At 38.0% G+C, this 13,076-nt stretch overlaps 1 protein-coding gene across 1 annotated transcript; it reads left to right on the top strand.

Moving 5' to 3' along the window:
* The first annotated feature begins 6,538 nt into the window (after positions 1 to 6,538).
* SMC5 (structural maintenance of chromosomes 5) lies at positions 6,539 to 10,873 on the top strand. The gene is made up of 16 exons (XM_017628959.1): positions 6,539 to 6,792; positions 6,864 to 7,415; positions 7,483 to 7,729; positions 7,794 to 7,892; positions 7,954 to 8,250; positions 8,305 to 8,406; positions 8,466 to 8,674; positions 8,732 to 8,895; positions 8,970 to 9,096; positions 9,155 to 9,360; positions 9,431 to 9,648; positions 9,709 to 9,909; positions 9,974 to 10,198; positions 10,263 to 10,420; positions 10,486 to 10,603; positions 10,668 to 10,873. The coding sequence occupies exons 1-16, from the start codon at positions 6,692 to 6,694 to the stop codon at positions 10,764 to 10,766; spliced, it is 3,123 nt and encodes a 1,040-aa protein (XP_017484448.1). The 5' UTR covers positions 6,539 to 6,691; the 3' UTR covers positions 10,767 to 10,873.
* Positions 10,874 to 13,076: the final 2,203 nt, after the last annotated feature.

Below are 13,076 nucleotides of genomic sequence, written 5' to 3' on the forward strand. Positions count from 1 at the left end.
GGCGCGTTTACTGCCTTGTTTCGATATGTGCGATTTTTATGCGCGCAACATCTCTTTTATTAAGGCTATCTGCACACTTGTCGTCCAATCACAGTTGCGTTATCGTCTCGCCCTGAAATTTTGAGCCGAGCATATGCATTTCAAAGGAGATCTGCACACTTGTCGTTATCGGCTAGTTATCGGCAAATCGTAGAAGATGCAGAGACGGATAAGTACGGCACTGTCGTTTGCTAATCGTTGTGCACGCATTGTTTGTTTACATTTTATGGGGAAAAATTAGTGAAAAAGTTAATATTTGCATTAAAATTGCATAAAAATTAATATTTTTTGCATAAAATCTGTGGAAGTTATTACAAAATGGATAACTGCATTAAAATTCAATAAATGTGAGCGTTTTAACTATAAAATATGACGAAATTGTAAAAAGTCTCTTTGTGCATGCACAAAACACATTTCAGGAAAAGAAAAAAAGAGATAATAATGAAAAATTATATCTAGAATTGTTGCAGCACAGTCTATATTTTAAAAATTGCAGGTTTTTGTAAATATTTCGCAAAAATATCAACCAGAAAAACAGAAAATACCTGCTCCAAGTGAATTTTTAGACGCCAAATGAATTGAAATGTCACGACCGAGTGTGCGAAAGTGTAGTCGTCATGTAATCGTTGCATCATGATTGTGACGATGAAGCAACTATGCTTGGACGACCAATGTGCAGAAAGCCTAAGGCGAATTTATACAAGGTGGTGTCATGAACCAAAAATACAAGATCACGCCTTCATCTTAGTAGCCCGTTATAATCGCATTTACGAAAAAAGTTGGGCAACTCTGACATTAGCCGTTTGTTTACATTTGTTCGTTGTTTACAATTTGGTGGTGGCTTTATACCAAGAATGATAGAATACAAGATTGCGCCGATCAGAGAGGATTTTTGAGAATAACTTTTGTGTGACGTCACACTGGCGCAATTGCGAGAGAGAAATGCCAAAACGTGAGCAAGAATGGAAGAAGAAGAAAAAATGTAGCAAGGAAAACGTAAACAAGTTGCACAAGAGTGACTGCCGTCCCTAAATTGGAGCGCTAAGCGTTGCGTCATCCATTGTCGACGAGTGTCAGCGCGCGCTATCCCCAAATCAACGCGTCGTAATTTTTGACGTTTTCTCAGATCCTCTCGTTTTTATTCTCGTTTCCTCTTTCACTTTTTTGACCTTTCTCTTTCTTTCCGTCTTCCGCATCCAACTCCAACACGTAACGCCCTGTCAAAAATGAAAATTCCATTTGCTCGGCGTTAGCGCCGCGTTATTGTGGGATGCTTCATACAAATTGTATGGGCATGAGGATTTTTGACAGTTGTTTGGCGCTTGACGCGCCAATTTAGGGATGGCAGTGACGTCATGCAAACAACGATTCTGTCAAATTCGTTAAGAGAGGAATAGCGGTCCGAGATCGGCGCAACCTTTGTATTCTCTCAATCGTGGCTTTATACTGCAATTTTCTTAATTTTCGCTTGTGACAACGTGTGCACACATAAGGTAAAGAATAATTTAACACAGCTACATGGTTTATAGAAGAATTTGCATAATAAAAATGATTATTCATGCGTTCAACAATTACGCGGTTTTTTTTGTTCTCTTCGATGTTTACTTCTTACAACAAATATGGCGTCGAGATTTCAACAGCTAGAAAATAACTTTTTTCTTTCTTTCGGGAAGGCGTGATCTTGTGTCTTTCGTTCATGAGGTGGTGTTGATGGCGAATTAAGATTTTCGCCGCGGTACTTCCCAGTGTCAAAATGATGTCTTTGTTTAAACAAGGCGAATTCATATTACAACAAACACATCATTTTGACATTAAGAAGTNATGTGGACCGGCCTTAAGTTCGCCATCAACACCACCTTGTATAAATTCGCCTTGTCTTTTACAGTAAAACGCCAACATTTGGTACATATCGCGGGGAGATTGCGATAAACGGGGCGACAAATTTTTACTATGGCACTGGAAAGCTGGTCTCGCGGCTTTTCAAATATACCCGCTTTCAGGTTCCAGGACCTTCTAGTTTTAAAGATCTTGTTGAAAGTAATTTTTTTTTTTAATATTAATATCTTATAAACTACATAACCGATTAAAAAAGTAATGTTCCAAAATAAATATGATAAAAAGAAATTACATAATTTATATTATTGTGGCGAATACTGCGGCAACGCGAAGCGAACAACGAGAAATAGGCAAAATGTTCGAGGAATGGCGTAGAATGTTCCACAAAGAGAAACGTCAAGTTGGATGAACACTGCGAACAGCGAGAGAAAGAGAATGAGCGATAAACTTCAGAATGTTCTAGAGTTGCCATAAGTGCCAGCGCAGGTATATAAGGGCGCCGCCACAGCGATGTGTGTTAGTTACAAGTCAGCAAGCTACAAGTAAAGTGAGCAGAGAAGCGAGTTGCGAATAAGCAAGCTATAAGTTTAATTGTGTTAACAAGTTCAATAACGCGTTGTAATTGCTTTAACAAGTATTGTAGTGCTTTTACTGTATTAGCAAGTATTGTAAAATTGTTTGTTGTACAATAAAGTTAATTGTACTACCATTTGGTCATCGTTAGCCTTTATTTAACAATCCAGCGATACGAGCCGGAAGCTTTGGGAAATCCGGACGAGGGTTCAAGGATAATCGTAACATTATTTTTCATACTTTAAGGCCCAAAATTAAAAAAAAAAACGAAAAATATTTGTTAACGTACAGTATTTATAAATATATTTTATTGGCTGCATTTCTTTATTCATTCTGAGCGTTTTGAATAAACTTTTTTGTTTACTTATTCCTTAGAACGTTCCTGATGATATGTTAACGTATATTTCAAACACATTCTGTTTATTCCGGCTGTGAAATAAAATTATCCGGAATGCATAAAGAAACGCAGCCATTTTATTATGATCTGCTTTTGATTATTAAGAATTCAGTGATAATAAAAAATTTAATGATTTTACGGGCAAGTGTCAACCTTACACCTATTGTAGTTTATTCAGGGAGGACCTCTTCTCCGGCAACACAGAAATGATAATTATGCGTAGTAAGAATTATAATTCCTAAGTGCAGCCGAAGGCCGCCTAGGCAGAGAGAAGTTGGGCTCCTCTTCTCCGGTAACACAGAAAGGAGAATTCTGCGTTGTAAGTGTTATGATACCTAAGCCCGGCGAAGGCCACCTACGCAAAGGAAGATCTGCCCCCTTCTCTGGCAACACAGAAGGAGAATTCTGCGTAGTAAGGATTATAATCAGCGCTGCCGTTTTGGTCCATTTATACCAAAATTGGTAGCTTCACTTTCCATTGGTACTTTGGTTGGTTTGATGAAGCTTTTGGAAGGAAAAAAATGTTTTGAAAATGCAACCAAATTGAGCACTACAATTTTTACGCTTCCAAGCCAGAAAAAATCCGAAAATGGATGATTGGTGGATGAAATGCGGATTTTTGTCCATTTACCGGTTCCATTTTCGGATACTTTGACCACTAAAGCCAGTATGCAGCTCTCAAGAAAAGGAGAAACTCCATACAAAATGACGTGCATGAAATGGCTAAGAATTTTCTTGTGTAAAATTATCTTGAGGCAGAATGCAGTTATTAAGAAATTTTCTGCGCTTTCTATACGGTTTTCTAAAGTTTTTTGTGAAAAAGAGCACAAGGCAACCCATGTTTGCAACAGGAATAGCACGGTGCAGCGAACAAAGGCGGCGCCGTTGTTGTTGTTGTTGTTGTAGCGGCTTCAACAACCCCGCCCAGATAGGCTAATATCTCAGTCGTTGTCGTCAAGTTCCACTAACGGCAGCCCCAAGAAGCGTGCAGCCTCTATGGGGTCGGTCTATGGGGACGACGCCGTTAGGGTTGTGGGGTTTTCCGGGCTTGCGAAGAGATGTTTCGAGTCGTGGGGGGTCTCTCCGCATGCCGGATATTCGTTCGGCATATCCGCATTTAACCTACTCAGGTAGGAATTAAGCCTGCTGCAGTAGCCAGAGCGAAGTTGGGCTATAGTTGTCCTGGTCTCCCGAGGCAGATGGAGCTCCGTCGCGTCAATGTCCGGTGTTTGTGTGCCTACAACGGCATTCANTATTCGTTCAGCATATCCGCATTTAACCTACTCAGGTAGGAATTTAGCCTGCTGCAGTAGCCAGAGCGAAGTTGGGCTATAGTTGTCCTGGTCTCCCGAGGCAGATGGAGCTCCGTCGCGTCAATGTCCGGTGTTTGTGTGCCTACAACGGCATTCACAGGTCTTGAGTCTATATAACTCGAGACTGCGTCCCTGTGAATGCCGTGCAGGGCCTGTCTGTGAGCTGACGGGTCCAGAGGTTGTTTAATGAACCTCTGGACTTCGTCCGTCAGTTCATATAGATGCCTCCTGACGTGCCTCGGCGAGGGCTCCTCTGCAAGCAGCTGTCTATTTGGGTGGCCACATCTGTGGCTCCCAGCAAGAAACTGCTTGCAGATCATCGTGTTGTGCTCCCTAATTGGGAGCATTTTTGCCTCGTCGTGGAGGTGGTGTTCTGGTGCCATCAGGAGGCATCCAGTCGCTGTCCTGAGTGCTGTATTTTGTACCGTCTGTAGCTTCGTCCACTGCGTCCTACTAGTCCCCGGCGACCACACTGGTGCTGCGTAGTTTAAAACCGGCCGGCCTATTGCCTTGTATGTTGCCAGCAACGTTTCTTTGTCTTTGCCCCAAGTACTGCCAGCTAGCGACTTGAGGACTTTGTTGCGGCTCTGTACTTTATTGACAATAGCGGTTGCGTGCGCAGAGAAGGAGAGCAGGCTGTCGAATGTTACTCCGAGTATTTTGGGGTTATTCACCGTCGGAATTGGTGTGTCATCGACGTGAATCCCCAGCGGTAGCCTGACCTCCTTCGTCCAGGTTGTGAACAGGGTCGCGGAGGATTTCGTAGGGGAGAGGGCTAGACACTTTGCAGTGAAGAAGCGAGAAAGTTCGGAGAGATAGCCGTTTACTTTCGAACACAGGTCATCAATTCCATTCCCAGTCGCCATGATCGAGCAATCGTCGGCATAGGAGACAATCGAGACTCCCTCTGGTGGTTGAGGGAGCTTTGAAATATAAAAGTTAAACAGTAGCGGGGAAAGGACACCACCCTGAGGAACCCCCTGTTTTATTTTTCGCTGCTTACTCGTTTTGTCTCTAAATATTACCGACGAATGTCGACCACTCAGATAATTTGCCGACCACCGTTTGAGCCTCTGTGAGAGAGGGGAGGCCTCTATATCTTCTAGTAGCGTGGAATGGCAGACGGTGTCAAACGCCTTTGACAAGTCCAACGCTACTAGAATCGTTCTCTCACAGGGAGGGTTTCGGTTAAGGCCACGAGTTATCTGATGTGTGCGAGTACGCCTAAATTGCTACCTAAATAGAAAAAATCCTAAATCACTGGAAACTGTCGGTAATACGGAATTTACATGATTCAACTTTCACAGGCGATTAGTTGAACCAAAAGTTGAACGAAAGTACGGAGCCGACCAACTTTAGTTGCGTTCCCCAACTTTTCTGTGTTAAAACCTGTAAAACTGTCAAAAAGCAAAAGAAGCCAGAGAACAGAGTACGGGAACGCTTTCTGGTAAATTCCTGTAAGTTCTTGCAACTTCTTGCGAGTTAGGGAACGCAACTTTCATTTTAAGCGATTAGTTGAAAGGCTGTTTACACCAGGCGATGGTTGCTTTCAACTAAAAATCGCCTGAAAAATCGCCTCATGTAAATTCCCTGTAACGCAGTTAATAGGAACAATTTAGATTTTCTGCGAGCATACTTTTCAACCTAAATTGAACAGTCAAATATATTTGAGCGAGCGATTAAGTGAACAACGACTTTTTGATGTTTTAAATAATTTTTATCATTGCTATGACACAAAAAAGAAAATATTCAACAAGATGTAAGTATAAATTTATTTGATTTATGCATTCAGATAAGTATATGTGTAATTCGATGGATGGAGCATCCTCCTTCTCTGCTGCAAATTTATTATATTGTTAAATAGTCCCAAAGCTACCACAAAGTTATTCATTTTATAGATATATTTATTAAAAGCAAACAAATTCAAATTCCAAAACAAACAATTTAGGTTGTCAAACGAACTTGCACGGTTTTAGCAGCTGTTTTCCTAAATTGTAAAAATTAAGGTCAACTCGCACACAGCCTTAATTACTTCATTTTCTGCGATAAAAAAAATCGCAATAACCACAACGCTCAACACCAATATTACCATCAACAATCACGTTTACTTGCAAAATTACAATTTTGGATTTCGTTTCGTACCAAATATGAAATGTTTGTATGTCCATTTACTTAAACGCAAACGGATTAATAATCAAAGTGCTGGCATAGATTTCAACGTTTGCACAAAAAGTATGTTTGATGTTGAAATTGTACTAAAATAGGTAAATTGTATTTTTTAAAACTAATTGTACTGAAAAAAGTACAATTGTACTTAAAATATCAACACTGGTTGGTTTGTGAAGCTTCCTGGGTGGTGTATTTCGCTCTTTACGAATCGGAATCGGGTACCGAAAAGGAAGTACTGGTACCAATACATATTTATTGATGTAATGGGTATTGAAAACTCATCACAATTTATTTGTCTGATATTTCTTTAAAAGGCGCAATTTTAAAGTTTTGCAGTGTTTTGAATATTTACGTTAATATATGGATGATGTCTCGGCGTGCGAATCGTGAAATTCCACAGCTGGAAAATGATTCAATTGTGGCTGTGAAAGGGAAAATCAAAAGCGTCTACTGCAAAAATTTCGTGTAATTTATCAGCTAAACTAGGCATATGAAAGATGCGAAATTAATTATCTAAATTTAAAAAAAAATTTCAGGACCTACGGGGAATGCACTTTTCACCCTACCGAGTATTTGAATGTTATTATCGGGCCTAATGGGACCGGCAAATCAACGCTGGTTGCGGCCATAGTTTTAGGGCTAGGCGGAAAGCCCGAACTACTTTCCCGTTCGAGTTCAATTGGTGACTATGTTAAAAATGGGCGCGATGAGGCCATGATTAGAGTTGAAATCTTCCGCGAAACTTATAACAAGTCGACTATATTCCAACGATGTTTTCCACGCAGCGGTAAATCCACTTATAAAATCGGAGAAGACACCGTGTCAGAGAGAAACTACTTAGCTGCTATAATGGAATTCAAGATACAAATAGGCAATTTATGCCAATTCCTGCCACAGGACCGTGTGCAGGATTTCGCTAAAATGGATCCACAAAAAATCTTTTTTAATACCATCAACTCAGTCTGTAGCACAGAAACACTAAATACTTTCGATGAACTAAAAAAACTACGTCTCAACCAAACAAACGAAGCCGATGGCGTCAGAAAGAAAAAAGAAGAATTGGAACAGCTGCAGGCGCAGTGCCATATGTAAAGCAAATTTCGAAGATTAAATTGGTATTAAATTATGTACATACATATTTATACTTTTTCGTAGACTTTGCCAACGTTTAGAGCGATTCAATGAGCAGCAAGAATATCAGAATAAGTTAGATGTTTGTCATGCGAAAAAATTGCAACTGGAAGTGCGGGCTTTGGATGAAAAGAAAAAACAAGAAACAAAAGATCTATTGCTAGCTAAAACAAAACTCGAAGAAGAACAGAAGAAATATGATATCATTATTCGGCGTCAGCATGATATATCGAAAACGTCTCAACAACTTGCTAAGGATATTGCTTCAAAAGTACTGATATATTTGCATATATAAGTTTCTTTAATCTAAGACGTATTTTTTATTTTAAAACTAGGAACGAGAGGAGCAAACAGTTATAGCTAAAAAGCAGCGCATCGAAGAGCAAATAAAGATACTAAAGGACCGTATCGAACAAGCTCGAACTACATATTTAGTAAGTTCAATTAGTAAATCATAAACACACTATGCTTATCGAAACTGAAATGTTTTTATAGAAAAAGAAACGAGAGAAAGCGGATTATGATAATGAATTACAAAATGAGACTAGAATATTGCGACTTTTTCTTGATGATCTAACGAAGGCAAAGGAGAATATAGATGCGGATAAAGACTGGAAATCTGAAAAACTAGCACTTACTCAAAAGCTTCAACGTTTGAAGGAAGAGCTAGCTGGCTATATGAAAACCCGTTCGGAAATTAACAGCAAATTAGATGAACAGTATACGCCAGATATTGGTTTATTGACAAGAAGACTTGAACGTGCAAATGATGTTCATGCGCAAAAGTTACAGGTGATAAAGAGGCTGCCCATAAAAATTTGTATTTAGAAATCTTTTGTGTTTTAGTTAATACGAGAGAAATACCCCGAAGTGTATCGAGGTGTACAATGGTTAAATGATCATAAGGATTTATTTCAAGGCCGTGTATATAATCCAATGATATTGGAGGTAAAAAGATGATTCGTTAAAATTTTTTATTTCGAAATGAACGCTTAAATATTTTGTAGCTGAGTGTACGGGATCCTGCTCATGCAAAGTATTTCGAAAACACAATAAGTATTCGAGATTTACTTGCATTCACTTGCGAAAACAAAGAAGATGTCTCGCTGCTGGTCAATGAGTTATGCGTTAAACAAAAATTACAAGTTAGTGTTGGCCATGCTCCGCCAGCTAGTAAAATAAATTACCGTGCGGATGTATCAATAGATTCCTTAAGGCAAGTTAATCATTAACCCATTTTGTTGAATTTATAGTTTAATTTTCGATTTACTAGATCCTGCGGCTTTACTGCATATTTAATTGACTTGATTGACGGCCCGCCGGCCATAATTAATTATTTATGCAATTTGAATGGCATTCATAGAATACCGATTGGTTCATCTGCTGTTAATGAGAAAGCTGATGACGTTCCGAATAATATAAACTTCTTCTTCGGGGGTAATGTTATCAGTCTTTATCGCCTTCTTAAATCAAATATTAATTTTGGCTATATGTACATACATTTATGTTAGGCGATCAACTGTACTCCGTTAAAGTATCCAGATATTCAGGAGAAAAATCAATTTTACAAAATCAAATTATAGGTAAAAATCTGTTGACTAGTAGAAATACGAACCAGATTTTAGAGGATGAGAATAGGTAAAATAACTATATTGTTTATGTTATTTTATGTCAGCATAATTCGTTGCATTTAAAGGCTACGTGTACTAAAGCGTGGCAGTGATGCACTAAAAAATCAGCGTACAGCTTTGGAAAATAAAATTGAAGAAACCAATGTGAAGCGCGAAGAAGTAATGGCCAGAAACCGTACCATTGAGGGTAAGATAGCGGAGAGAGGACAATTGGAAGAGAAATGTCGACGGCAAAATGATAAAGTGAAACAGTTAAAGAACAACGTCATCAGTATGTTAAAAAAGTCTTTAGTTAATATTCTATAATATTTCAACATAGCTTACCTCGTTTAATTTTACAGATTTGCCCGAGTTGGAAAAAACTTTCTCCGAAAAAGTGAAAAGTTGTCTGCAAGAAATAATGCAGCTTCAAAGTGAAAAAATTGAGATTTTAAAGAGCCTGCAACAAGCTTTACTTAACAAAAAATTCGCAGTTATGAAAGAGCGTATTTTTAAGCAAGAGAACGAAGAGCTCATCAACACTATCAGGGAAACGACAGATAGCAAAGCTCAAGCATCGGTAGGAGAATATAATAAATGGAAAATTAAAATCAACTCTTAGTTTGTTTTTCATATTTAGCGTATGGTCGAAACAATAACCAGAACAATGGAAAAGACAACACAGCTACTTGATTCCAAAACTGCAGAAGCTAGAAAGGCTAAAAGAGAGTGTAAGTCACTTGAACTTTTCAATCAGCTGCCAGATACTATGGATGAACTGAAGGAAGCTATCAACGAATTTAAAGCGCGTTTGGAATGCATGGGAGATGTGGACAAAAATGTGGGTTTCTGGATTTTGAGAATTATTGGCAAACGTATTATAATCGGTTGTGTTTTCAAATTAGATTGTTGCAGAATATAAACAGAAATGTGCGGATATAGAAAAACTAAAGGAAGAAATGCAGAACTCTGAACACAATCGTCAGGATATAGCAACGAAGATTCGGACTCTGCATGACGGCTGGTATCCCGAAATAGAGGGCATTGTCACTACTCTAAACATACATTTCAGCGATTTTATGACTTCTATGGGTTATGTAGGGGAAGTAAACTTGGTTAGGCGAGAAGAGGTAGATTTAAAATGTATTTTCTTATTGACGAGTAGCGTTGGTCATAATCTTTTTTGTCGTGTAGTTTGATTACGATACGTATGGTATACAAATAATGGTACAGTATCGCAGCAACGCACAACTACAGGCGCTTGACCGACACACTCAATCCGGGGGCGAAAGAGCAGTAGCAATCGCGACTTACACGCTGTCATTACAACACATTACCCACGTACCATTCCGGTAAAAAACATTATGCTCAGCTTATGTTGAAATTATAGATAAGTGATTTTTACATAATGTTTCAGCTGTGTCGATGAAATAAATCAAGGCATGGATGCAAATAATGAGCGTAAAATATTTGAAATGCTTGTTAAAGAAACTACCCAAACTGGGCGTGCACAATACTTTTTTGTTACCCCAAAGGTATTTTGCCTTATTTCTAATGACACACACATATGTATGTAATAAAAAATAAATATATTTTCAGCTCTTGCCGAATTTGCTGTACAACGAGCGTATGTCTGTGCACATAGTTTTCAATGGCAAAATGGTTAAATCGCCAAATGCTTTCGCATTCCAAATGTAGTATTATAAATACCTAATACTTATTTATATACCTTGAAATACCTTTAATTTAATTTTTCATTCAATGCAAATAAGCTTTAATAAATACACAAGTTTTCAATCAAATTAAAGAGAAATAAGTAGCAAGAACATTTTTTGATGCGGATGTATTCATTTCCAACAAAGTAAATCTTTATAAAATACATATATACATACATATATTCTTCGTTGGATTTTAGATTCGAGATTATTGTTTGGATTTAATTTTTCACTTAATAAAATCCTATATGGAATGTTCAGGACAAATAATTTAATAGAAGTCACGCATTATGCTTNAATTTTTTTTGATGCGGATGAATTCATTTCCAACGAAGTAAATCTTTATAAAATACATATATACATACATATATTCTCCGTTGGATTTTAGATTCGAGATTATTGTTGGGTTTTAATTTTTCACTTAACAAAATCCAATATGGAATGTTCAGGACAAATAATTTAATAGAAGTCACGCATTATGCTTTCGTCTTCAATTAACGTACAAACTTACTCAGTTCACAAAGGATCAAAAAACGATAAACCAGAGCGATCATATGATAAATCGCTTCCATTATTCTATACGTATAACAACTCAATGAAATCTCGCTGATGAAAAGCTGCAATCAACACCGACAGCTTGCATCTTCGCTAATCGACTCTCACTGCTGCGTTTAGAAGGTAGTTGGGCTAGAGAGCTGACACGTGCCAACATTGCCGTTCCGCCACCGAAGAAGTTATTGTATGGATCTTAGCGAGCTCGGAAAAACAACCAATTATCTTGAAGAGGAATGCCACATTGCACAGTGGTGCAGCTTGTATGGAGTAACGGTCAAAACTTTAAGAAAAAAATTTAGTATTCAGTTGAAGCCCACTTATGAAATATGTGTATTCGCCTAAACGATTTCATCCTAACTTAGCACAATAATTACTGTTAGCCCCATTAAAAAATTCTTTGCAACTTTATGACATCGGACAATAACCACGTTGACCTCTCATGTATTGGTGTTTTCGAAAGATACAAATACCCTCATTGCGAGAGTCGTGTCGAATGCAAGTCGTATTTCGAGAGTCGAGTCGGATCGAAAATTTCACGTCATTGCCTAAAATTTCCACTCGACTAGGCTATTAAAACGGAAAAACTTGGCAGCACTGTATAGTTTTCGACGATTTTGGTCGTTTATTTATTTCAGTACGACAATAGACAATGCTACTGTTGTCGAGTCGTACAATTTAGCCTAATTTACGACTTACGCAATGAGGCTGCAAATTTTACGATATCTTAATATATAAAAATCCCGTGTCACTGTGTGTATTTTCGCTAATCTCCGAAACCGCTTAACCGATTTCAATGAAATTTTTTTGGTGTGTATTAGAGTGGTTCATAAAAACACTTTTTTTGGAAATACATAAACGCTACATCAGAATATTGTTATTTGTGATAAAAAAAGAGACACGTATTTTTTTTTTTTTTAAGTTTTCTTAGAGGTCGCGCTGGTCGGGCTTTTATAAAAACGCTGATGTTCTCAATTTTTTTATTTCCTTGACATGTTAAAATGCAGCTAAAGTTTTTTTTAACATATAATTACTCTGGTATTATTGGGGAACATTCCTTTAATTACATACCTGTCTTGGGCAGTTAGAATGGGCCTAGTGCCCGAAAATATGCTCTCGAAAAGAGACTAGCAAAATTAAAACGTTGATACTGAACGATTTACGCATTGTCATGGGTTGAAACTTGTTACCAGGGGGTTTCTGGGGTTGCTAATTAGGGATCTGAAGTCAGTTTTTCGAAATTCAAAATGGCGGATCTAAAATGGCAGTCCATCTTTTTTTAAATTATTGGATTTGTTCGAAACCCGGCACTCGAGGGGTTTTTTGGTCGCCGATTACGAATCTGAAGTCAATTTTTTTTAATTCAAAATGGCGGATCCAATATGGCGATCAAATTAAAAAAAAAAGTACTAAAATTAAAACGTTGATACGGAATGTTTTAAAAATTGTCAAGGGTTAAAACACGTTTCCAGTGGGTTTCTGGGGTTGCTGATTATGAATCTGATGTCAGATTTTCAAGATCTACCGTAGATATGTGGCACCTCCCATGGTAGATTACTCGAAAATAGTATGGAGATATATGAAATCAATCCCATACTCTTAGAGAAAATTTCAATACAAAAAATTTACTTTGGGCGGGACGAAGTTCGCCGGGTCTGCTGGTTTTACTATATAAAAACGCTAAATATCTCAGGTTGGTGGTTCGAAAAATAGATGTGCCGAAAATTTTAGTTTTGCAAAA

Source organism: Rhagoletis zephyria, unplaced genomic scaffold (genome assembly GCF_001687245.7).
Source record: "Rhagoletis zephyria isolate East Lansing unplaced genomic scaffold, Rhagoletis_zephyria_1.1 Rzeph_scaffold_06386, whole genome shotgun sequence".
NCBI lineage: Eukaryota > Metazoa > Arthropoda > Insecta > Diptera > Tephritidae > Rhagoletis > Rhagoletis zephyria.